General features: G+C 42.0%; 1 protein-coding gene and 1 long non-coding RNA gene across 4 annotated transcripts in view; both read right to left on the bottom strand.

Annotated features, from left to right (window-relative positions):
* The window catches only part of LOC127042725 (uncharacterized), a 35,161-nt gene extending 34,575 nt beyond the window's left edge, over window positions 1-586 (bottom strand). Inside the window, exon 1 of the long non-coding RNA XR_007772027.1 lies at window positions 528-586. This is a non-coding gene — a long non-coding RNA (uncharacterized LOC127042725). The remainder of the gene's footprint in view (window positions 1-527) is intronic.
* Window positions 587-18,226: 17,640 nt separating this feature from the next.
* NEDD1 (NEDD1 gamma-tubulin ring complex targeting factor) overlaps window positions 18,227-25,615 on the bottom strand; it is a 62,674-nt gene continuing 55,285 nt past the window's right edge. For all 3 annotated transcript variants that reach the window (XM_050935285.1, XM_050935294.1, XM_050935302.1), the window contains 2 exons: window positions 22,243-22,309; window positions 18,227-20,077 (listed from right to left, as the gene is read on the bottom strand). In XM_050935285.1, the coding sequence (XP_050791242.1) occupies window positions 19,973-20,077; window positions 22,243-22,309 (172 nt within the window). In that variant the 3' untranslated portion in view covers window positions 18,227-19,972. The remainder of the gene's footprint in view (window positions 20,078-22,242; window positions 22,310-25,615) is intronic.

Genomic DNA, 25,615 nt, shown 5'->3' with positions numbered 1-25,615 from the left:
AGCCTGTAGCCTGCAAACCCCCAGGTCAAAAACCACCGCACTAGAAGGCACAACAGCTCCCCCACTGGGAGTGAAACCCCCTCCCCCATCATGCACCAGCCAAATATTTGCGAAGTTTCCTCAAACAAAATTCATGCCAGAATCGCCTGCAAAGGTACTGGCGGGTCCAAACGGGAACATCTCAGGATTGCACACGCCTCGCCACGGCCTCGGGGCTCCGGGTGCTGCCAGGACGCGCCAGGCTCCCCCAGCTCAGCCCAAAGCCTAGACCTGCCCGTGGGCTCTCCCGCCGCCCGCGCTACAAGCCCCACCCGGGTGACTCTTCTGAGCGCTGGGGGCGGGGCAGGGCGGCGCGGCGCTCGGGAAAGGTCCCGCTTCGGGCAGCGCTGCGGGCTCGCGGCTCACCCGCCCGCTCCTCAGCAGCGCCCCGGGCTGGCGGGCACCGACAATCCCCGCCGCGTTACTGGCAGCGGAGCCGCTCTCAGCCCCACACAGGTGCCTCTGTCCCGCCTGCCGCCCGCACTCACCCCGCTGCTCCCTCGGGCGGCGCAGGAAGCGCGTGGCGGGCAGCCCCGGCTCTGGCGCCGCTCGGCCTGGGCCCTGAGGCGGCGCGCGGCAGCTTTGGCCTCAGGCTAGTTCCCGGGGAGCGGAGCGGAGCGATCCTGCGGGCGGGACAGGGCTGCAGGTGGCAGGACGGGTCAGTGTGGCTTAACCAAACCTCTGACGTGTCACTTCCCTCGGGGCAGAGCCCCGCCGACCGGGCGCTGCAGCGCATCAGCCCTTGGGCGGCAGGAAGGCCATACGCTAGGGCACAGCCTATGTAAACTCGTTCTCAGGGAACTACTGCGGGCAGGGCACTCTAATTGGGCCATAATGATCTTCCAGGGGAAGTGATTGAAGCTCCCTCCTCCAGCTATTAAGGAGCCATAAGAATGGCCATACTGGGTCACCCCAAAGGTCACTCCAGCCCAGTAGCCTGTCTTCCAGCAGCAGCCTCTGCCAGGTGCCCCAGAGGGAATGAACAGAGCAGGTAATCACCACGTGCTCCATCTCCTATCACCCATTCCCAGCTTCTGGCAAACAGGCTAGGGCACCCTCCCTGCCCATCGTGGTTAATAGCCACTGATGGACCTATCCTGCATGATTTTATGAAGTTCTTTTTTGAATCCCGTTATAGTCTTGGCCGTCACAACATCCTCGGGTAAGGAGTTCTACAGGTTCACTGTGCACTGTGTGAAAAAACAGTTCAAAATAGTCTTCAAAAATACTTCAAAGCAAAGGAAGAACATAGTGCAAATAGGAGGACATAGGCCTATTAAGCACAGTTTAATATGTTTTAAAATGTCTCCTCTTTTCTACTACTGGTTGTCCACCTAAGCACATGTTGGAGTTGCCGAGGCCAAGGGAGTTGTTGCGAAGTTGAAAAGGGAAATGGTCAGGACACATACTGTATGAAGATGCGGACCATGCTGTGAATGGAGGAGGACCCCTGTACTAGACCATCTCATCACCATCTTTAATCTAGTACAGAGCACGGGCCATGTATTAGTTTCACATATAGACAATCTGATAGCCACAATTAATACTCCAAGGGGGGGATTCTGCATCACTGCACATGTGCAGAATTTATATCACCCGCAGATTTCTTTGCTTCCCCACAGAAAAATGACTGCTAGTCTGGGCTGAGGAGGACAGGACTTCCTCTTCCCCTGCATGGCATCTGGGGCTGGGTCAGACCCGCCTCCAGATTTCTCCACTGCCTGCAAGAAGCTCTGCAAACTCTCCCCTTCCCCACCACCATTTCCTGCACCCATCGCTCCTCAGCTGCAGCGGGAGGGATCCCTGTACAGGGATCCATGGGAGACAAGGGATGGATCACTTGATGATTACCTGTTGTGTTCGTTCCCTCTGGGGCACCTGGCATTGGCCACTGTCAGAAGACAGTATACTGGGCTAGATGGATCTATGGTCTGACTTAGTATGACTGTTCTTATTCATCCAGACCCTCATGCCCAGATCCTCCCACCAAGCTTTACCCCCTCCTGCACTCAGAAACCTCCCTCCCCCAAATGAGCGACACATTCCCTGCACCTGGAGCACCCGGATGAGCCCCCCCACACCCAGACCCCTCCACTGATCTCTATCCCCCCACCCCCCGACACACACACACAAACCCAGACCTCCTGCTGAGCCCCAAACATTTTCACCTGGACTCCCCTGCAGCATCCCATTACCATTGCTCTCAGAACCCACCCCCCCCACACACACAGCTGTGCACCCAGATACCCTACTGAGCCACCCACACCCAGATTGCCCCACATAGAACCCTCTCAATCCATACCTGGATCCCCCCCTACACTAAGCCCCTCCACATTTGGATCCTGCCTTGCTGAGCCTGCCTCCCAAAACTGGTGCACCTGGCATGGCAGGGCAACGCTCTGGGGTGTGTCTGGAGCAAGCCTGGTCCTTGCACTGTATCAGGGTGGAGTGCAGCCTCACCACTGAGTCCATGTCTGAGGGGACTGGGGTGGTGGGCAAGAAGAGCTGCTCAGTCATCTCCCACCTCTGTGCACCCAGTGGCCTGTGCTCCCCAATAACATGCTGGAGCCTCCACATTTGACAAAATTTGCAGAATATTGTGCACAGAATTTAAGGTTTTTTGTACAGAATACCCTCAGGAGTAAATTAAGAAACATCTATTTTAATACTTCTAGGTCCAGCAGCAGCAGCCTTTAACAGAGTCAAGCATAAACTACTGCTAAGCTACCTACAAGTTCTGGCTGAGCTTGATACAGACACAAGATAGTTTTGCTTATAACATGTCTGCTAGATCCCAAAAATAGCAATAAGAAGCTGCCTCTCTTGCCAGAGTTCTTATTTGCAGAACCCATCCCTTTATCTCCTCTGTCCGACACTAATGTTAGGTTGAACTGGTCAGGAAATAATTCCACATAGAAAATGCTGAAGAAAGTGAAACAAGTACTGTTTTCATTAAAAAATTGTCTGGATGCTTTCCACAAAACTTTGTTTTCTCTGCCTCCTCCACCAATTTTCTGTCAAAGTTTGGATGGGAAAGTGTTAACCATGCCTTAATATATCATTTCAGTAAGGAATATTGTAAGATGCAGATAACAGCTATCTCTACTTCTTCCTTAGCAGAGCAAGGCAATGGCATTAGTCTGAAGAACCCATGTCTGAATGAAATAAGCTTATAGATGAAGAACAGTTGTCTTGTGCTTAAACCTGGAAAGGGATGCTTACTGGAAGCAGTGTTTGGAGGAATTGGAAGAATCTATTACTGAACCCTCTGTTGACAGTATTTGCCCTATGGTTGTCAAAGTGAGGTAAAGCCTGTGTCCTACTAGAGAGTTATCGCCTCAGACATACACACAGCAACAGTGGAAAGAAATGTCTGCTTTCACATTTGGCTAGCCCAGGGGTAGGCAACCTATGGCATGTGTGCCGAAGGTGGCACGGGAGCTGATTTTCAGTGGCACTCACACTCTCCAGGTCCTGGCCACCAGTCCGGGGGGGCTCTGCATTTTTAATTTTAAAAGTGTCTTAAACTTTTAAAAGTTATTTACTTTACATACAACAATAGTTTAGTTATATATTATAGACTTATAGAAAAAGACCTTCTAAAAACATTAAATGTATTACTGGCACGTGAAACTTTAAATCAGGTGTGAATAAATGAAGACTCGGCACATCACTTCTGAAAGGTTGCCGACCCCTGGACTAGCCTGAAGACTGTTCCCCTTCCTCTTAGCTGTGTGGTGTTCCACATCTACCCAAGCCTTTGTTACCTCTCGGCAAAGCTAACACAAAGCATTCTTCTTAACAGTGGGAGCAAAGGCCCAAAGTAACTTCTGCTCAGAACATGAAGCAGACAATCTTAAAAGGAAAGGAGAAACTATTGTGATAAAAATAAACAAATCAGAATATTTATAATGCCTAAGTATACAATTGACAAAAGCATATTCCATTGGTACTCCAGACTCTCCCTCCCTCCATCTTCAGACCAGCTTTGAAATCATCATCTTTAATATGGGTTAGCATGTTAATAAGTTAGCTCTCTATAGAATTCTTCTCCTGCTTCATTCTAAGAATGCTATGATCAACAGGGACCCAGTGACTGACACACTCCATACTTAGATGAATGGGAGATTAGGGCATGAGCTACACACAAGTTTCTTGGCATTGTAGCTCATGCAGAGATCAAGTCTTCTCATGGTCAAAGTATGATACTAGACTCTCCTTTTTGCAAGAGCCTTCCATCAATAAAGGAAGCTACTAAACAGACTGACACCATCTATATCAACATCTAAGCATAACTCTTCAGAAAGGCAAAATAGGCTTGGTAACGAGAGGTCCTGTTACAGATCTACTAATGTTACACATTAGTTTCACATCTAATTCTGATATTTGGTGCCTATAGACTACAGTGATGAAATAATTAGAAATTCATAGATAAGGCAAATTTATCAGTGCAGATTTAGGATTAGAACTGAGATTTCTGACTCTGAATCTTGTACCAAGACCCTTAGACAAGTGTAAAGCACCAATATTGATCATTGCTGGAGGAAGGATACTGACCATTTGGACTAGTGCTCTGACTCAGAATAAGATGAGTCTTCCTCTGAAGTATGCCATGCAATGCTATCACTATTCTAAAACAGTGATATGAGCCCTAATCAAGTGTATATACTTACTGTAGCTTGAAATATTTCACAACACACACCCACTTGTAGCTGAAAGTGTAAGAATCAACGTTAACTCCCAAATGACAAGTTTTAGGTGAACTTGCCTTTAAGTGGTGAGAATTAAAATGGATTTAAAAGTGGTGGGTTTACTTGTTGGTTTTTAAAAAGATTTCACTGACAAATAATCATTAAGGAAATTACTTTTCAATTGATTCCACTCTTATTTACACCTCAGCTTTATAGTGGAGGAAAGAAAATCTTGCAGGACACAGATAGAACATTGCTCAACTTTTTAATGTTCACATATTTGTTGTGGTTAATCAGACTCCTGCGTCCTCACCTAAGTTTCCTCTGAGCTGCATGGCCACGCAGCTGCCTATTAAGCCCCACGCAGGGGCTCAGGACTGCAGCAGGGAAAGGCATCCCTCCATCCGCCTGCCCCAGCATGGACCTGCCAGAGTTGCCATGGACAGGACACCTCTTCCCCAGCCCCGAGCTGCTGCAGTGAGAGAGAGGGAGTCCTCTCTCCCACTGCAGCCCCCAGGCAGCCTGCACCCCAAACTCCTCATTCCCAGCCCTACCCTAGAGTCCACACCCAACCCTCTGCTCCAGCCCTGAGCTCCCTCCCATAGCCCAAACCCTTCATGCCCATCCCCACGCCAGAGCCTTCACCTCTAGCCGGAGCCCTCACCCCCTACACCCAGCCCTCTGCCCCAGCCCTGAGAACCCACCACATGAATTATTACATGCACCCATATGAAGGTGATATCTTCACACACACATCAGTTCCAAATTGGTGTGCATAACAACATTCATTCTGCACATGGACATAAAAGAATTAGAGGGAACCCTGGTCTCCACCTACAATCATGGTATAGCTTTCCAACCATGAAATTAAACAACCTCACATGAAGAGTTTAGGGATAGCCACACCAATTATTTCCATGGTAACAAATGTACTTCAGAAAGGAGAAGTAAAAGGACCTAAAGTGAACTAGAGTAAGCAGCAAAAAACTGGCAGTATGGGCTGCTATAAAGATTAATGTCTTTTGTTTTGGAAGATTTCCCTATTTTACTTGGAATTCTGGCATTTTTGGATAATGTGGCCAATCCAAATGTGTCTCATTGAGTCATTTACAGCACACAGCATCTTCTCTTGTGAACAAAATAAGCTATGTGAACATCTTTACTTTTTTTAAAGTCTGCTTTTTCCCTTTTGAATTGCATTAGTTACTATGACAAAGGATGTCATTGATGTGGAAATTAGTAAACTCAACCCATAAATACACTACTGTGATGGGGTACACTCACCTGTCACAAGCACCCCCTTTCTCAGTTCATGTGCTTGCACATGAACTCTCTCTCTCTCTCTCTCTCTCTCTCTGTTTGTGGTGGGTCTTCACTGACTCAGCCCTCTGGCCAAGTCATATACTGTCTGAGGTAAAAGCAAAGCGAACTCCTTCCAGGGTACAAGTCTAACAGGGGCCCCTCTCAGTGCCCTCTAATGTCTCTCTCAAGTTGTCCCTGCTCTGGTATACAGTGTTGCCCCAGGGCTCCTTCACTGGAGGTAGTGTTTTCACCCTCTTAGGGCATTTCTGGCCCCAGCTCTTCAGCTGGGCCACTAAAAAAAGAGTTCAGTTCCCCTTCTGGGGTATATCAAAGTCCAGGCCACTTTCTCAATGGCTGGTGAGTGGGACCGAGGCCAGCCCTCTATGCCAGGTCCTGCCCAGGGACCCTATAGATAGCAGCTATGCCATGTCCCTTTATCTAACCCACACTACTGCTCTAATTCCCTAGGCCACTTCCCTGTGGCTCCAGCACATTCTTCACCTTTACCCAAGGGCCTCATCCTGGTGGAGTCCAAGCAGCCAGCCTGGAGCTCCTTCATGTTCCCCTCAGCCTCTGCCAGCACTTCTCTGTCCAAGGTCCTGTAGCACCCTCAGCCAGTCAGACACACCATCTACTAACCTCTAGGGCTAATAAAGAACTGATTTTAGGCTAGCCCTGCAGGTCTTCTTATAGTAGCCTACTGGGCCAGGATTGGCTGCTCTCCACACAGCCACTCTAGGTAGCTTGGAGGACCTCTCTACAGTCCTTTTCTGGGGTAGGGGGTGGCAGGGCCACGAGGCCACCAGTAGGGAGCCTCTGGATCTAGTCCATCCCCCTCACAACTATGAAAACAATTTAGAGAATAGTTTGAAATTTATATTATGGGGGCTTATAAATATGTCCCTGGGTGCAGTGGAACCAATAGGGCAGGATGAAGGGAGCCCTGGCAGCTAGGGTATGCAGGATGAGGGTTTGTAGTGCACCAGAAAGGGGACTTGGGAGTATGGCCAACTCCCTAGTGGGAACAGGGCCTTGTCATAAACAGATAGTTAAGGGTTAATGTCTCTTTCACCTGTAAAAGGTTAACAAACAGTGAACCTGGAACACATGACCAGAGGACCAATCAGAAGACAAGATACTTTCAAATCTCAGTGGAGGGAGGTCTTTTTTTTGTGTTGTTTGTTGTCTGTTGTTCTCTCTGGATTCTGAGAGTAACCAGATGTACCTACAGGCTCTCTAATTTTCTATTCAAATAGTATAAGTACAAAGGCGGTTTAGTTTTTTTGATTGTTTTCTTTATTTGCAAATGTGTATTTTGCTGGAATGATTTTAATGTGTATTTGTGCTGGGGGGAAGGCTCCTCTCTAGTGTCTATAAGCTGAAAGACCCTGTAACATTTACCATCTAAATACAGTAACAACTTTTACTTTTTCTCTTTCTTTTATTGAAAGGTTTCTTTTTAAGACCTGATTATTTTTTCCCCTTGTTGAGGCTCAAGGGAATTGAGTCTGTACTCACCAGGGAATTGGTGGGAGACGGAGAGAGAAGGGAGGGGGGAAAGTGGAATCCCTTTGTTTTAGATTCACGGAGCTTGAATCTGTATTACCTCTTGGGGAGGGGGAAAGAGGAGGGGGCAAGGTGCACTCCTCTCTGTTTTTAGATTCAAGGAATTTGAATCACAGTGATCTTCCAGGATAACCCAGGGAGGGAAAGCTTGGGAGAGGCAATGGTGGGGGAAAGGGTTTACTTTCCTTGTGTAAGATCCAGGGGGTCTGGGTCTTGGGGTCCTCTGAGAAGGTTTTGGGGGGACCAGAGTGTACCAGGCACTGCAAGTCCTGGTTGGTGGCAGCACTACAAGATCTAAGCTGGTAATTAAGCTGAGGGGGATTCATGCTGGTACACCATCTTTTGGACACTAAGGTTCAGAGTGGGGATTTATACCATGACAGGCCTGCAAGTACCTGTTGAGTGATTCCAAGGTTGCTGATACTGGGCTGATACTGAGGGGTTGAGTTCTGTTTCCATACCCATAGGACACCCTTGCACTAACTTTGTTTAGTCAGATTTGTCACAAACTGGGAGATTTCCTTCATGATGTGGGGAAATACAGGATTTAGGATTTGCAGCCTCACAGATGGAGTGTGCGTAAGCATTGAGATGTTATGAAATCATGGCAGTGATGACAAAGTTAAAGTTGAAAGATGTCTTCCATTCTAAACCTGATTTCAGAACCCTCATCAACATTTTTTGGGGCCAAAAAAGTCTGTATTCTGCCTAAAATTTGTCAGTTGTCTTTGTCCACAAGCCAGCTGTGTTGTTTGTTTAAAGAAAATGTGAAGTTAATTGGAGAAGCCAATTTAGAATTATGGGATTCTGGCTAACGTGATGACTTTTCACTTTTTGACCACCTTTAACTCAGAGAGCAATGTAAAATGAAAACTTGTTTTATATATTAACCCTTATAGAAATATTACATTGGAGTATTTTTGCCAAGCTGGAAATAAAGGTTTTTAGTTATTAGAGGATGATTTTTTTAATACCAGGGACGCATGTGAAGAATTTTGTATGTGTCATAACATCCTTGAGAGGTTGAGTAGCTGTTGCAAAGTCTATTGCCTCTAATCTAAGTTTGTGGTGTTTATTTTTTAAAAATCTCTAGCATTTTTTGTTCTGAAGATAGCCTTATAGACAATTATTAGGGGGCCCATCCTTCGCATATTTGTTTTGGTAAGTTTGAAATCCATTTTCCAAGCTATTTAAACATTGCTGTTGACGTGTTTAATAATTACAAAATTTGTTCATCATAGTACATGGCAGATGTAATACACTTGAATTTTATTAAAACATTTGATACGTCTCTGTCCATCTTATTTATTCAAGGAGACCTGGTTAACAAATTGTCTGAACATTTGGACTGATAACAAACAGAAGAATTTGAAGTAAGAAACGGAACAATCTGTAACACTTTCTTCCCAGCACATAAGGGAAGCTATGCAGGTTAAGTCCGTGGAACAAATCAGATCGTTTCTGTGATAGAGATGGGAATTTCCTGGACAAAGCTTATTGAATTAAGTTGAAGCATCTAAGGATCATATTTTATTAAAAATGTAAAACAATGAGCTAAGACAAAACAATGAACTAAGACAAAAACATACTGTTAGTTGAGTTGATTTCCTAGGAAATAAATGGGAGGAGGGGAATGCAAGAACTGATTTAGGGACTTGATCTTTTGTGGGGCAGGACTTTTGTCTATGAATTATCTATTCCCAGGATCAAGAGGCCCAAAGAGCATAAAGGAGTAACTCACAGCTGAATACCTTTTCTTGTTCCGAGCACAAGTGGTTATGAACTTGTAACCACAGGAAAAGCCCTTGGTGGGGTTTAAAGGGCTGTTCACTGGCCAGGGCCCATGTTGGAGTTGGGGTGATCTGTGGTAAGCTTATGAGCATGCTTGGAAGTTCTTTTAGTGTTTCTATATGTAATACTTTTACTCGCTAATGCTCTTACCTTAAGAATTAATGTCCTTGCTTAGAAAAAGCTGTGTGGTAACTTAACTGTGACAATGTGCTACTGTGTACTATCTCTGAGGAGAAAACTAAAGCAGGCCTGCTTAGTCTGATTTGCTGCAAATTTCACAGTGTATGGAGGGAGCTGTGCAGCCTGGAAATACTCCAGTCAGGAGGAAGAGAGACGTGTCTCCACCCAAGAGAGGTGACAGAGGTAGGGGCTAAGCTAGAAGCCTGTGGATCTGGTGCTCTGACTGTACGTCAGAGATGGAATACTGGTACAAGTACCTTGACCTGTAACAGTTCTCTCCCCTCTCTCTCAGCCCTTTTTTCCACTTGAAATTTACCCTAAAAAATTTACCCATATATTTTTTGCTTCCAGTAATAGCAACAGGATAGGTACGTTCGGAGTCCCAGAGTTCACGAGAGCCACTAAACTTACAACGACACCCATAAAAGTTGCTGTCAGAAATAGCAGTGCTAGGTTGATACATTTAGACAAAGAATTTGAAGGCTCTTTAAATGACAGTCGGTACCTTAATTTTTGAGTGCAGAACTTGAGTCACCCTAAAGATACCTGATTTTTAGAAAGTATGGAGCATTCACCCTCTGATGATCAAACATATTTAAAACTCCCCAAAAGTTAGATGCTCAAAAACAAACAACCCCCACCACCAAAGTCAAAATCACTAGTCACTTTTGAAAATGTTGGCCTTAATTAGTACAGTGGTTCTTCACAGGAGATATGGTAACAAGATGTTAATAACTAGGTAGAAGGCCATTAGAAGAGTTCTTCCAGAGCTGTAAAAATATTCCAGCAACCAATTGTTAATATTAATACAAAAACTTGATGGAATATATATATAACCTTAAGGCAATATGTCCAAGTCTCCCTTTAGAGAAGAACTGCAATTGTTAAATTAAATTTGTCTTCACCAGTGGATTAAAGTAGTTTTAATGAGGAGAGAAGCTGCTAACAGAAAGAAAACTATCAGGTAAGAAATTTCTCATTCTGCTGCACAGCTTCTCTTCTTTTTCATCACTAATAGAAAGTAGCAAGAAGTGAACCTCAGAAACTGGAAGGGAAAGGAGAATGGCAAGTTTTAATTATTATTATTATAGTAAAATAATAGGTAGGAAAGGAAGTCCTCCCCAAAACTATCATGTAAAGCAAGAGCTTTGTTATTTAAGGAATTATTTGGGAACCAATCCAGTAGCATCATCCTATCATAGGATGCCTCTGCAGCAGAATGGAAACCTACCTTCCAAGTCTTCCTCTACACATTTTTTCCCACAAAGTCAATTGGGAGTTTTGCAGCAGGAGCCTTGACTCCTCCTGTTAATACTTTCCCAGATACCTACCATGCTAACTCGTACAGGATTTTAACAGATTGCCTACAGATCCAGAGACACTGCATTTTGGACAATATGAAGTGAATAGAATACAATTGGCATGTGTACTCCATATGCTTGAGATTTCTCTTTATAGCTCTAGGAATGCTCTTTTATGCCACATCCCCTTGAAAGGGTGCCTTGGACTAGAACAAAAGGTTAAGAAAATTATTTCCCAAAAAGCCATAGGAAGGTTTCTGGAGCTATAAAAATAATCTTTTCTTGGGGCTAGAAGAACTAATGCCAAATCCTGTCTTTTGGAGGTGCTGGTTTGTCTAATCTATCATTCCAATTAGTCTTGACAACTGATGAGATTCTGTCAGAGAGCCCACTGTGCCTGCCTAAAGAATGCCACTAGGGCTAGTACCTGCTTTTCTATGGTGCATGGTCAAAGGACTCCAATCAATGATCCTGGAGAAATTCTAATGTAGCTGAGATGGGCACCAGAACTTTGTGATTATTATTACTGGTATAATGGTAGGTGTCTAAAGGCCAGGACCTTGTTGTGCTTGGCACCGTACCAACAAAGAGACAGTCCCTGCCCTGAAGATATTAGTTTCCCTCACACTATAATATGACCAGAACCAGAATGAATGAGATTTCCTATTTGACTTCTGTCTGGACACTGGAGACTAATGGAGAAACTTTTGAATTACACTGCACTTCTGACGCCCATGCTGTAAACTGTAGGTTACCCATGTTCAGATGAAGGAGTCTCTGCTTCCGGAGGTCAGATATTTTCTGAAGATGTAATAGAGTTTCCTTGGTTATATCAAATCTGAAGTGCTTTCTGGAGCAGTGGAAGATTGGGAAAACCTCCACTCTTCCTTTCTCGCTTTTCTGTATGCTTCATGTGAATCTTCCTGAAAAGCAACAGATTCTTCTCTGCCTTGGACATTATTTCAGTGGCCCTGGAAAAGCTTTGATCTCTGGTTACTCCCTGGTCTTGGAAGGGATATAAACACTTATCCCTCAATCATAAACCAACCTCCAATAGGAGGCAGGAGACCTCCCTGTGAGTACCGTAACTGCCCCCTAGATAGGTTTTTGCACCTTCTTCTGAAATATATCTGTGACTATGGTCAGTACCAGTTGATACTGGATTTGATATCTACATGTCTTTGTTTTTGTTTAGACACATGACTGATAGAGTTGTCAAAGTGATCTAAAGGATGTGTACTCAGTGTTTTTGGTATGCTCCCAGCAATGCTTGTTTCCACAGTGAGTAAGCGAGGGTCTAGGAGTGAAAGTTGGCTTGGCTGTCAGCTGTTGTTTATACATACCTCCCACAAAGAGGTATTTGGATGTGTCTAGGGAATGACACAGTTTTGCATTCCCATTAGTTCTATGTCTTAGAAGGAATTTCTGCTGGCACATTTTGAAAACTGCACTTGGGGGTTGACCCAATGCCCCAGTAATCCAAGCTGCTGATGAGTGGCTATGGATGGCAAATACTGGGAAATTGTTGATGCAGTGAAGTTAGGGATTTTTGCAAGTCTGTACTATGGTGGTAAAACTCTGGGTTCAAAAGTTCTTGATTTTGAAAAACTGGTATGAATCCTTTCCAGCAGCTGGTCAATTAAGAATGGGTCTGTGGACAGGGAACTAACTTGTATGTTGTCCAGATGTATAACTTGCAAGAGAAGGTTACTTACCTTAACTGGAGGTTCTTTGAGATGTGTGTTCCTTATCTGTATTCCACTGAGGGTTATGCATATATATATAGAGAGAGAGATATGCATATGGCTCATAGAACTGGAAGGGACCCTGAAAGGTCATTGAGTCCAGCCCCCTGCCTTCATTAGCTGGACCAACTACTGATTTTTGCCCCAGATCCCTAAGTGGCCCCCTCAAGGATTGAACTTACAACCCTGGGTTTAAGCAGGCCAATGCTCAAACCACTGAGCTCTCTCTTCCCCACACTGAGCTATGTGCCTGCAGTGGGAACTTTTCAAAGTATTGCTTATTGGTCTGTGCACATACCCTTGTATTGCCTTGCGGTTTTGCCAGAGGCTATAAAGAGTGGGGCGGACCAACTGCATTGCCAGTTCCTTCTCCACTGCAGACATACAGAGCTGCAGCAGAGGGGAAGGAGGGTGGGAAGTGTGATACAGCTAGGGACCACACATCTTGAAGAACCTCCAGTTACAAGTAAGTAACCTTCTCTTCTTCGAGTGATGGTCTCTATTGTATTCCACTGAAGGTGATTGACAAACAGTACCTAGATAGGAGAAGGGTGCACGGAAGATGGCAGAACTGTAGAACAGAGGATTGTAGCACTGAATGAGGCGTCAGTTGCAGAATCGTACCAGAGAATAGTGAAAGGAAAAGGTGTGTACCAAACTCTACATGGCCGCCTTACATATGTCTTCAAGGAGCACGTTGCAGAGCACAGCTATGCTTGATGCTTGCACTCTAGTGGAATGGGCTTGTATCCCATCTGGTGGGGAGCATTCTGATAAGTGATAGCAGCGTGTAGCACCCTGAGATCCACTTAGAGATTTCTCTAGGTAGAAATGGCCTGTCCTTTCATTCTCTCCACTATGGCGACAAAGAGCCTGGAAGACTTCCACAACAGCTTTGTCCTTTATAGGTGATATGCCAGGGCTCTATGCACATTGAGGGAATGAAGCCGCCATTCCTTGTTTGAGGCATGTGGTTTTGCAAAGAAGGTAGGCAGATATATGGGTTGGTTGAGGTGGAAATGGGAAACTGCCTTTGGCAGAAACTTGGGATGTAGTTGCAGTGACACCTTGTCCTTATGGAATGTGTTGAAAGAGGGGTTGCCATATCTCCCAGCTCACCAACCCTCCTCATTGAGGTAATGGCAACAAGGAAAGCAACCTTCCTGGAGGGCGGGGGGAGGGGGGCCAGGAGGCCAGCATTTCAAAGGAAGAGTTAATTAAAGAGGTAAGGACTAGGTGGAGGGCACATTGAGGAGCAACACGCTGAATTGGTGGATATTTATGTAAAAGGGTCTCCCAGAGTCAGGTGGTCAAGGGTTGGGTAAAAATCAAATGTCCTTCCATCAGAGGATGGAAAGCACTAAAGGTGGCTGCATGCACTCTGACTGAGCTGAGAGCAAGTCTTGAGGTTTTCAGGTGGAGGAAGTAGTCTAAGGACATGGAAATGCCCACAATTTGGGGGCAAGGCCTTGCTTTTGGGCCCAGGAGGTGAAGCATGCCCGTTTGGCCTAATAGAATCGCCTTCTGGAGTCCTTTTGGCTACTATAGAGGACCTGCCAATGAACATTCTCATGTTAATAGAGGTGTCTAGCCAGAAAACATGCTGTCCATGGATCTAGATGCCATTGTGTTGTGTCAGCAGTTCCGGAAATGTCTGGAGTGAGAGTGGAGGCAGTTTTGACATGTGGAGAAGAGAACCAGAATCCACATGGCCAATATGGAGTGATCAGAATGGCCATCATTCTCTCCTGCTGGAGTTTGTGGAGGACATGAGGTAGGAGTGTGGGGGAGAAGGGGAAGGCGTAGTTCACCCAGTCTAATCAATCAATGACCAGAGCATCGCCCAGTGAGTGAGCACCACATCCTTCCCTGAAGCAATATTGAGTACACTTGGTGTTGCTGTGTGATGCAAAGAGGTATCTGATTGGTGTACCCCAAGATGTCAGCAATTATCATGTTGTGCAACTCCCATCTGTGATCAATTGCAAAGTACCTGCTGAGAAAATCTATGATCACATTTTGTGCCAGGAAGATAGGTTGCTGCCAAAAGCATATGATGTGCAATGCACCATTCCCTCGTGCCCCCTTATTTGTTTATGTAGTATACTATAGCAATAGTAGATAGCTGGTAAGAACACGTGGCATGCTTTGCATACTACACGAAGTTTGTGTGTGTTTATGTGCATCCTGGTCTCTCCTGTGGTCCAGGTGCTTTGTGTCATGTGCTCTTCAATGTGAACTTCCCAGCCTGAGAGTTAAGACTGTCATGGTCAGTGAGGATGGGAGGAATGGCATTCCGGAGCAGATTTGTAGCAGGCTGTCTACCACCAAAGAGATGACCTCCAGTGGAACACATTGAGTACGGTGTCCGTGGTTTGGTGCATAGGAGAATAGACTCTTTGCAGCCATAGCTTAGATAGCAAAGGTGCAGGCAGGTGACGTGCATGACATATGCGCATGCCGCCATTTGCCCTAGGATGGAGAGGCAGGTTCCTGGCCAAGGCCAAATTATTGGAGGTTATCAGGGCTATTTGGTCCAGTAGGGTCTGGAATCTGTCCCGTGCCAGATAAGCTCGTAGGGAGGTCGCACCAATGCAAACTATTACGCATTTCAGAAACCAAGTAGGTTGCAAAGTTGATTTTTTGATATTGATGCTTGTTCCTAGGGGAGAGGATTAGAAGAAGCTGGGACATCAATTCTTGAGCTTCCTCTTTGGATCACCGTTAGATAGGGTTTCTTCTTAAGTTACAGGAAGAACAGACTTCCACATTCTCTCAGCCAGCTCCAAACCCCCTGGTGAGTTTCAGGGTCTCTCAAAGAGCTTCTCCCAGGTCTGACTCACTCTATTTAAATTGCTTTTGAGACTCCCCTCGGACAGCCATTAGACTTTGATATTGTCTCTTAACAACTCATTCAGGCTTAATGCCTTGAAATCACTGGGCTTGTGACTATCTCACCGGTGGGTGAATACGGTCTGATCTCTTCTTCCAGGGCTCTTCAAACTTCATTGCACTGCGATCCCCTTCTGACAACAAAAATTACGATGTGAGCAGGAGCGTGTGTGGGGAAAAGCTTGAACTCTGCTGCTCCAGACCAAAGCACTCGGGATTTGGCTTCAGCCCTGGGTCCCATGGAATCTATTGCTGGCCCTGGCAACCTTATTAAAATGGGGCTACCACCCACTTTAGGGGCCTGACCCACAGTTTGAGAACTGCTGTTTTAACACACTGAACATAAATCATATTTTGGGACATAGATTAATCATCCTTATTGAGATCACAGTCATCTGTCACAGGCCCCAGTTCTGATTTCACTTACTCCAGTGAAGTCAATGCAGCTAGAACTGGTCAGTCTGAGGCCCTAAAATATATTTTTTTAAAACAGTGATTATTTCAACTTAGATTTCAGACTGTTCACAATGTTTAGCTTATTAATATTGTAACTTTTTTTAGCTATAAAAACAGTTGTAGTTTGAATGGTACAATCATTATCTAAGATTAGATGGGTGGTCTTTCATTGTGCTAAAGGTATCTTCTGTGCAACTGTACAGCTTGCTAGTCCTACTGATCCAATGCACATTTTTTCTAGTAAGATAGAATTTGTGGCTCTATGTTCTGGTCAGAGTATCATATTTCATATAGTTAGTAACTGGGACAAAATGCATTCAAATTGTCCTCTTGTTTTCTAGCATGCCTCCTCAGATAGCTTAATTCCAAGTCTTGGAACCATTATCTATTTCATCATTAGTGGCTGTGATGGTCACCAAATCACGATGATTTGGCCTTTATAAGTGAAAGATGCATGCATTTTTACATGAATCCACCACTACCATAGTTTTATGGGTTCATAAGGCTGAATATGTATTTTTACACTGCTGTTGAAATAACTTCCTACGTTTAAGATTGCCCACAGTGCCAGGGGCATATCACCTTTTCTGAGAGTTTATTATATTTGACATTATATAGAATACATTTCATGGAGAATATAAAAAGGCTAATTTTACATTTACAATTGTTTTAACATCTCAACGGGTTTCCTTTTCCCTAGTGTAAATTTAGGTCTACCATCGATAGCTGCTTAGTACTGATTATTCTTAATTACAAAATATCATAGTCATCATCTAATAATTTTTATTCCTGAGATGAAATTCTACTTCATGCTATTACTGAAACAAAAATATTTTAGAATAATGTAGTATAAACATACGTTTGGCCCCAAACTGAATGTTCACCTTCTTTTCCCCAAACATCGAACAAATGATCATGAAGCACATGCTACAGTTCAAATATTCTGAGAAATATTAACCTTAAAATATAGCGGACAGCCTCTTAGAAAAATAGTACTGGCCTGCATCTTAACAGGAGTCAAATATATTTAATCAATGATCCTGCCTTCAAGTAAAATCTTTTAAAAAGACTATCACATTTCTTAGCACTGCCAAAAACAAAACAAAAAATCAGCCTGACACCAAGCCCATTTTAAAAATGCATATATATTATAGACACGCCTGATTAAATTCCAGAATTCAGGTTCCCAGATATGAAATACTCATCCTAAAATCTAACTTGCTATAAACCAAGGGGGAAAAAATTAAACTGTTTATTTTTCGAAGAGGGAGGGAAGAGGAAGCATATACGAGTCCAGGAAATGACTTCACAGGAGGGAGGAGAGTCCAGGATCCCAGACTCGCCAGTACCTGAGAAGGGGGGTAGAGAACATGCACTCTGCCTTTCCCAGAAACATTTATTTGAAAGTGCTCTTCAGTAACGGCCATCGATCCTGTCATAATTGTACCCATTTCTAAGTCAGATATATCTATTACTCCAGAATCACATGGTACAAATGGAACATTTCCATAACACCACTTCCTTTAGATGGCTGCCACATTCAAAGGTAGAGGGAGATACTGCAAAGCTAGACTCAACAAGGGATTCCAAGTTGGGATTCAATGAGACCTCTGGAGGTGAGAATCTTCCATAAGATGTAGTCCATCCCTAGTTTGTAGTCTTCTTCCTGACTCAGACACACTTCTGCATCATTATTCAAAAAAAGGGTTTCCACAAGTGCTTTGTTCTAAGAGTTAAAATAAACAATTTTAATTTAAAAATACAGTTCAGATCTGAGTACAAGTAAAACATGCTATTTGCCCCCCAGGGGCTATAAGGATTGCTGGAGTCTCTCTACCAGTCACCAGTGCCACATTAATCCTGAGATAAGGAAACAAGCCCCAGGACAAAGGTCAAAACCTTTTCTTCCTTCGATCACTGTTGTGATGTCCTTTGTTCAGAAGCTCAGAAGTTTACCTAAGGCTCTGAATCAAAAAGTAGAAGTCTTGGTGACATCTGCAGACAAATACTTAGGATGTTCTTTCAATTCCCTGCTATTTTATGGCCATTCTGGTATGAAAGCCTTGGGAACAGAGTCTGGACATGTCTGGGTGCTACATCAGCTTAACAATGCATGCTGTAGAACTGTGAAAGATTTGCCATACTTTTAACCACTATCTTTTTCCACAAGTTTGTGGCTTGTAATTTGAGTGTCAGAAATTGCTTACTCATTCTACAAACTTACAAAAGCTTTACAAAACACTGTTATCTGTACGTTTGCATTAAATTACTAAAAATAAGTTTAATTTATTCTGCTTCCTTAAATTCAGCTCAATATAGAAACACTTTTTAAAAGCTCTTTTGAACATGGTAGCAATAAACTACAAACTGATATTCAAGTCCTGATCATAATGTTGAAGGTTACACCAATATTATTCAATTTTTTACAAGAAAAAAATAATTAGCTAGCTTGTAAAAAAAATACAGGAGCCACTCCCTTATGCTTCCCTCTTTTAAAAAAAATTCATGTTAAAGATGGTGACAAGATTCAAATAGTTTTCTTGCATGGTTCATACTTTGCAATGTATTATTTTAAGTAAGTGACAGACAATGTTTTGTTATGGCTTTTTCATTTATTGGAAGAATGTCACGCTGGAGATAGAGTTCATTAGCTACAACATGTAACATTTGCGTTCTCAGTATTTTCCTTTTTGAAATCTTCTTTTCAATTGGAACATCAGGTAATGGTTGTGGGTATCTTAAGATCTTCAGATCATCATCTCAAAAAGGCACTTGTAGCAGAGCCTAATCAGCCCTTGCTGAGGCAACACTTTCACTGGTGTGACTGGGGCGAAACCCTGGCCCCAATGAAGTCAGTGACAAAACTCCCATTGACTTCAACGGGGCCAGGATTTCACTTCAGATATTTTGCCTCACTAAGGACTGCACGAATAGGCCTGGCAGTGTTATACTGCTGGACTAACAGTCAGTACTGGCATGACACATGCAGCCATGTTAGCTTATAGCTAAGACAAATGAATTAATTTGGTATTCAGCATGGCCAAAAGAAATCTACAGTAGTGGTAAATAGTACTACTGGTTAAGTGTGTTCACACAGAACATTTCAAAGGCTATAAGTTAAATTCAATGAAACTGGGTAAGTTACTCAATATGCCATTAAATTATGTAAATATTCACACTTACGTAAGTGAAAGGATTCTAGTTTACACAACTAAATTTTAACAAAAACTCATCCTATAATTTAACATTTATAAGCGGGGGGGAGGGGGGAGGAGCAATGGGAGAGGAAGAATAAGTGGCAGAAGAGCACACATTTCTCATAAAAAATATTTTAAAAAAACCCACAAGCAAGACGATGATATCACATTCATTAATATTTCCAAGACTGAACCCAAGTTTTGCTCCATATAGGAAAAGTTTTGAGTTATCTATAACTGCACGTTAATCAAATAATTACTAGTAGATTCCCTGTTTTTTCCAGCTATTCAGAAACAAAACTCCAAATGTCATACTGAAAACAATATAGTTTTTCCACAAAAATAGTCGAAATACTGAAGCTAAAAAACAACTGCTGCTGACAAAAGTGTAAAATAATGCATCAGTCTACATAGTTCTGACAGTAGGTATATATAAAAAATTCTTATGGAAAATACATTTGTCCTGTTTCCTTTTCATTTATAAAAGGCACTTCATGGACAGCTAAGGCTCTGATAAAATACTTATCCTGTTAGCTTTCCTGTTAGACGACAACATGTATTTCAAGTCAGTTTACCATAAAGATATGAACACATTCTTTACAGCGGTTATTAGTGCAGATTTATCTCTCTTAAAAATTTTACAGTTAAGTATTGTGTCTTATAACATTTATTTAAAAGAAGAGGTTTTCCGAGTTCAAGAAAACAATACTGGTCTTCATACACGACTTCAGTGTTCGGTAGATGACATCTTGAAGGTTAAAGTACAAAATTCATTATGTTCATGTAAAGAAAATAAGCTCAGTGTGGACCTTTCAGAAGTGGGTCCTTAGTCTTTTGTTTTCCTCTCGTAGTCTCTCAATTTCAGCTACTAAGCTTTCATTTACAGAGTATCTTCCAAGCAAGGCATGCATTTCATTCTAGAGAAAAGAGAAAAACCCTCTTAACAGCTAAAGTTTACTTTTCAAATTTTGTTCTCTACAGTTTCCTCGTTTGAACAGATGAAAATTAATATAAATGACAACAACGTGAGAAGATACTGTATCTTTTTCACAAAGAAATTAAAAAAAAACACTTTTGATAAGTTACTAACATGAGGTTTTTTTGTTGCTGTACAGCACTTCCGTCATTAATTCCTTATTCTTTAATAAATATTTTATCAAAGTACGCTTTTGTCCCAGTTTTAAGAAGGGGAATATATTTTTCAATTTCCACTAAAAGAAGAATGACTAGTGCTGGATACTAAAAATTTCTTTTATGTAGGCCAAATAGCAGAAAAATCTTAAAATAAATTTATAGATTAGCTTAACTTGAAAAAGAACAACAGATTAAAGACTTTCAATTTCGTAAGGTATTTCCTTACTCCATTTCAGCAACTAAACAACCCATTCAATTGCTAGCTGATTCTTCTGCTTAAAACTACCAAACCACAAGCAAAAAACCCAAAGATGCTAAGTGAATTTTCTTCTCATTTTTGTTATAAAACCCAAGATTTGTAATGTTGGATGATTTCAAATTATATTTTGCATCATAGTTTTGTTTTAATGAGTATGTTCTACAAGTTCCAGGATCTTCATCAGCACTCGGATGCTATAATTATCACAGCAACAACTAACGCAGATACAGTGTCCTACTGTAATGGTTGTTAAAAGTAAATTCTGTTTCCAAGGTAACTAACAATATTTATTTAGTTTTACCCTTGTCCTTTCTCTCTCCTTCTCCCTCTAGTCTGGTTTTTTTACTTTCATTTATTGGAGCCATATCTGTGTTAACGCCCCAATCTTGCAATTTACTGTGCCTGTGCCGAGATCCATGGCAGTCACTGGGGCTTCACACGTGCCCAGATATTTGCTCACATGAATCCGTTAGCTGGATCTAGCCTAACAGAGTAAGATCATCAGGGCTATGCTGACACCTCAAACAAACACTCCCTTGAGCATCTAAAATAAAATAATCATCATGTGGCTCCACACTCCAAGTTGCTCTTTCTGTCTTCCCATCCTGCTCCAGTATAAAGATGTTCCCACCTACACACAGTTTTCCTGTATGACACCCATTCTCACATGATCACAAGTGGAGTCTCTCCCCCATGGCTAGGGAGTTTCTTTTTGTCCATGACTCCAAACACCAGACAAAACGTTGCTGGTGTTGGCAAAAACAATCTCTTTCTTCCTCTTCAAAAGATAAGGGGGAGAGACGTTGACTTCTCCAAGTTCAATCCTCCCTTCTCCCACATGAAAGGCGGCCTCAAAGTCTGATTGACCATCCTATCCTCTGTAAAAGGGAGCCATTAAACAGATGAGTTTCCTTCAAACTCCAAATTGGAGGAGAAACACTGGAGAAGAGGTGAAGGCAGAGACACATTCCCTCTCAGATTTACCTTCCTCCCTCATTAATGGAAACACTTGTTTCCCCCCTCTGCTCACAGCAAAACCAAGACAGTCAGACTAGAGGTCTGAGAGTCATTTCAAGTTGAGCCCATGTAAACTCAATAAAAATATAGTTAATGTGAATTCTTTTTAGTGTTTGCACTATAGCAGTCCAGAGTTAATGGTAATCTCATGAGTCCCAGTCCAGTGCTCTCTCTCCATATGAATATGGACAAGGTAAGAAATAAATAGTTTAAGAACATAAAAATCAAGTAATTTGATTTTGTTTTAGGATATTAAGTAGGAAGATCACCACCATATGGAGCAATGTTCTGTGTTATACTGTATAGTTAGCACTAGCTGAGAACATAAAAGTAGGTCTGCTTCTCCTAGCATTCAGCAGAGCCTATAAAAGGGAGGGAAAGAGAAAGAAGAGAAACCAAAGCTAGTCAATTTCTCTTGTTGGTATTGCATTTATCAAATAATTATTGGTTAATTTAATTTGCCTTTTGGTAGTCTACTAGATTTCAACAGTTCATTTGTTCAGCTTGAAACAGATTAATACATATTTTAATATGTAGGTGTTTCCTATTCCTTCTCTGTAGGTTTTCTATTTAGGTTGTAAGGCATGCATCTAGCTTTCAGTTTTATCTGTAAAGCAGCAGGCACGCTTCAGCATTACTTATACACATTTTCATACTGTTCTTTGTACATACCAACTGCATATGAAATTGTTTAATCATCTCCACTTGCAAATTCACAATGTCTCGATGGCATGCTTCTCTGGGGAAATAAAGTATAAAAAGTCCCAAATGATACCTTTCTTGTCAATTCCATAAAGACATTAGTTTTCCTCTACTCCCCAACAAACACACACACAAAAAAACCCACACAAAACCAACTTTCTTATAACACTATGGGATATCCTGGACACAGGAGTAAGGACAATGACTATCCCCACTCCTAACTGGTGCAGAAAGACAAGTAGAATAGTAATAAATCATTCAGGATGGCCCATGTCTCTTACTACTCCCAAGTTTCTGCAAGAAAGTTCATCCAGTGATTATATGAATCCTTGTTCATAGTCCTTGAAAAAGGATTTTAAGAGCAGAACAATGCAGAACATTAAGAACTTGTCTCCTTTTTGCTAACAGGACCAGGAATGCCAATAGAAATACATTTTTACTTTTAATCAGTGATCCAAAAAGATTGGCCTTTTTCATCTGATGCATCCATCATAGGTTTATCTCAGATTTGTATTGTATTTTTAGTGTTCAATTTGAATGTTAACCTTGTTGGAGGAGAAAAGCCTCCTTCAGTCACACAATACGACGCACAATGATGATGCTCAATAAATGAAAGTCATTCGCCTGTAATTGGAATTAAAGAAGAAGATTTTCAGTACAGGTCCAAACTTTTGGAAGGTACCTCCACAATGCATTATGGTCTGGAACAGTGATTAGGATGGGCCATGCAGACTTTGCCACAACACGTTTCATGTCAAGTGATGTAAGAAGGCATGACCTCTTTGTTCTCATTTCCTAAGAATCTACAGTACAGTCCAAGAGAGTGGGGAATATGAATCTGTACTGATGATGTATCTGAAGGTCTCCTTTTACTGGCAAGCAACTCCCCCTCCCCAACCCTTCTGAGTAGTGTCAGTACAGATCTTTAACTGGAAAAGTTCTTAATCTTTGGCATTGGGCAATATCTCCCAGCACAGAGAAGTCCCTCAAATGAGAATTTTGCACTTGGCAACCTGAGAATCTCAGTACTGGGACCATAATGAATCCACTATTTTTAGTTTACTTGGAGGTGAAATGGATTCTGGGGAGGACTGGTGTAATTCCATCATCTTTCCTCTCTGAATTTCTAGTCCTTGAAGAATACTCAAAAGAGAGTCTGAGGCAACAGCCTTCCACATCATTCAACCCACCTCAACAGTCAGGATCTCTTGGCACCAAACTCTGAGGCATCCAGACTCTGGGATTTTGAGTAAGGGCTCACAATTTATTCTGACTTAGAATTTGTCCTAAAAACTCTTAGCCTACTCCATAAAGTATGGATCAGAGCAGAGTCTCCCAATCAAGGCCCCAGCTGATGAACCTTAGGTTTGATGCAAGAAAATGTATTTTACAAATGGGCACTCCTTAAATGTTGGCTCTTTAAAGGGATCTGCTATTCATAGTGAACTGATGAGCTTCATCTTAAAATTTCCAGAGAAACTCTTTTCTTTAATTAAAAAATTCATAGATAAAAAAAACACAAAACAAACAACTCAGAGGATGTTACATGTAATATTGCTAATACTTTGAAAATATGCAGTATCTTTTAGAATCAGATTCAAAACCGCAAGAACACACTGGCCAATTAAACATACTGTGCAGATGCTTTGCATTGTCAGAGCAGCATACACAGCCAGCATGTACACCCTACTTTACCCAAACCCTCATCCTCCATTGTCCCCTGCACACATGCTGCCACCCTTCAATTTCACCTTCTGATCCCCCAAAATTCCCCTGCATGCACACAAGTATTCCCTCTGTTGAAGGGACATGAATCAATGGGTAGCTTCTGAAAGGCAGTTAGGATTATTCTAATTTTTGCCACTATTTTCATGAATGCACATTACAGGAGCAGAGGAATAATAATCCTCTTGTTAGGAGAAATCATTCAAAGAACTGTCCTCTTTCAAAAATGGCCACCTCCTCTTGTTCACAATAGAACTGACGCCGAGCTGCTCTCTGGCAACACAGAACCCTCTGTGCTGTCAGAAAGCAAAGATTTGCACTGTGCAAAGCAAGTAAATGGAGTTAATGGCCATCGTTATTAAGGGCAGCCTGCAGCCTTAGTTCCATTGAAAACAATTGGAGATAGCAGCCATTTCCAAAGAGAGCAGTAATTTGTGAGATTCTCTGTAGTAAAACAATTCTCAACCTTTGCTGAAATAAACCTTAATCATAAAAAAAAGAAAACCAGCAAAAATGGCCATTATTCTTTTTTTTTTTTTTTTTTTTTTTTTTTTAAGTCTTCTAATGCTGCATATAGGAATCAACTATATAGGAAGCTTGAGTCTGCATTAGTTATTAAAATCATTAAAGACAAAAGAGTGACATCAAATGCTAAATGTCTTAAATCTATTAGTTTGAGTTAATTTTAACTTAAATGGATCTTTTATCTATAAATTCTCAGAAAATATGTACCCAGTAAGTGCTGTAATTTTGGAGAGGATATTATGTATTTTTCATAAATAAAGACATTACGTGCAAAACATTCCACAGTCTTAAGTATGCAACAAATGTTTCCACACAAAAAAGCTCTATAAACTCAACAAGACTTGAGCATCACCAACGAAGGTACAAAGGGATTCTGACTAATCTCTACCTGTTTGAGGAGTGCTATCCCTAAAATTATTATATAGGAATCAACTATATAGGAAGCTTGATTCTGCATTAGTTATTAAAATCATTAAAGACAAAAGAGTGACATCAAATGCTAAATGTCTTAAATCTATTAGTTTGAGTTAATTTTAACTTAAATGGATCTTTTATCTATAAATTCTCAGAAAATATGTACCCAGTAAGTGCTGTAATTTTGGAGAGGATATTATGTATTTTTCATAAATAAAGACATTACGTGCAAAACATTCCACAGTCTTAAGTATGCAACAAATGTTTCCACACAAAAAAGCTCTATAAACTCAACAAGACTTGAGCATCACCAACGAAGGTACAAAGGGATTCTGACTAATCTCTACCTGTTTGAGGAGTGCTATCCCTAAAATTATTTCCAAACCTGAGCTTGGAAAGTAACATCACAATGTGCTTCTGCTATTCCAATTGATGCTACTGTGGGCGTTTCTTTTTCCTGTTGCACAAACAACTAATCACATTTCATTTCAAAGTCTGAAAGTGCAAAAGAATATGGCCCTTATATTTTATTCAACTACAATTATAAATATATTAGGAAGATACAGTGGTGTAGGCTGGAAGAATGGTAAGAGAGAATTTTGTTTTAATTGGTGTTCTCTAGAGGCAGAGAGTCCTCTAAAGATCCAAAGATTTGGATCACAACTGCACACATGCCAAT

This window comes from Gopherus flavomarginatus, chromosome 1 (genome assembly GCF_025201925.1).
Source record: "Gopherus flavomarginatus isolate rGopFla2 chromosome 1, rGopFla2.mat.asm, whole genome shotgun sequence".
In the NCBI taxonomy this organism is placed as follows: domain Eukaryota; kingdom Metazoa; phylum Chordata; order Testudines; family Testudinidae; genus Gopherus; species Gopherus flavomarginatus.
The sequence above is the reverse complement of the archived record's forward strand: the minus strand, read 5'-3'. Positions and strand labels throughout refer to the sequence as shown.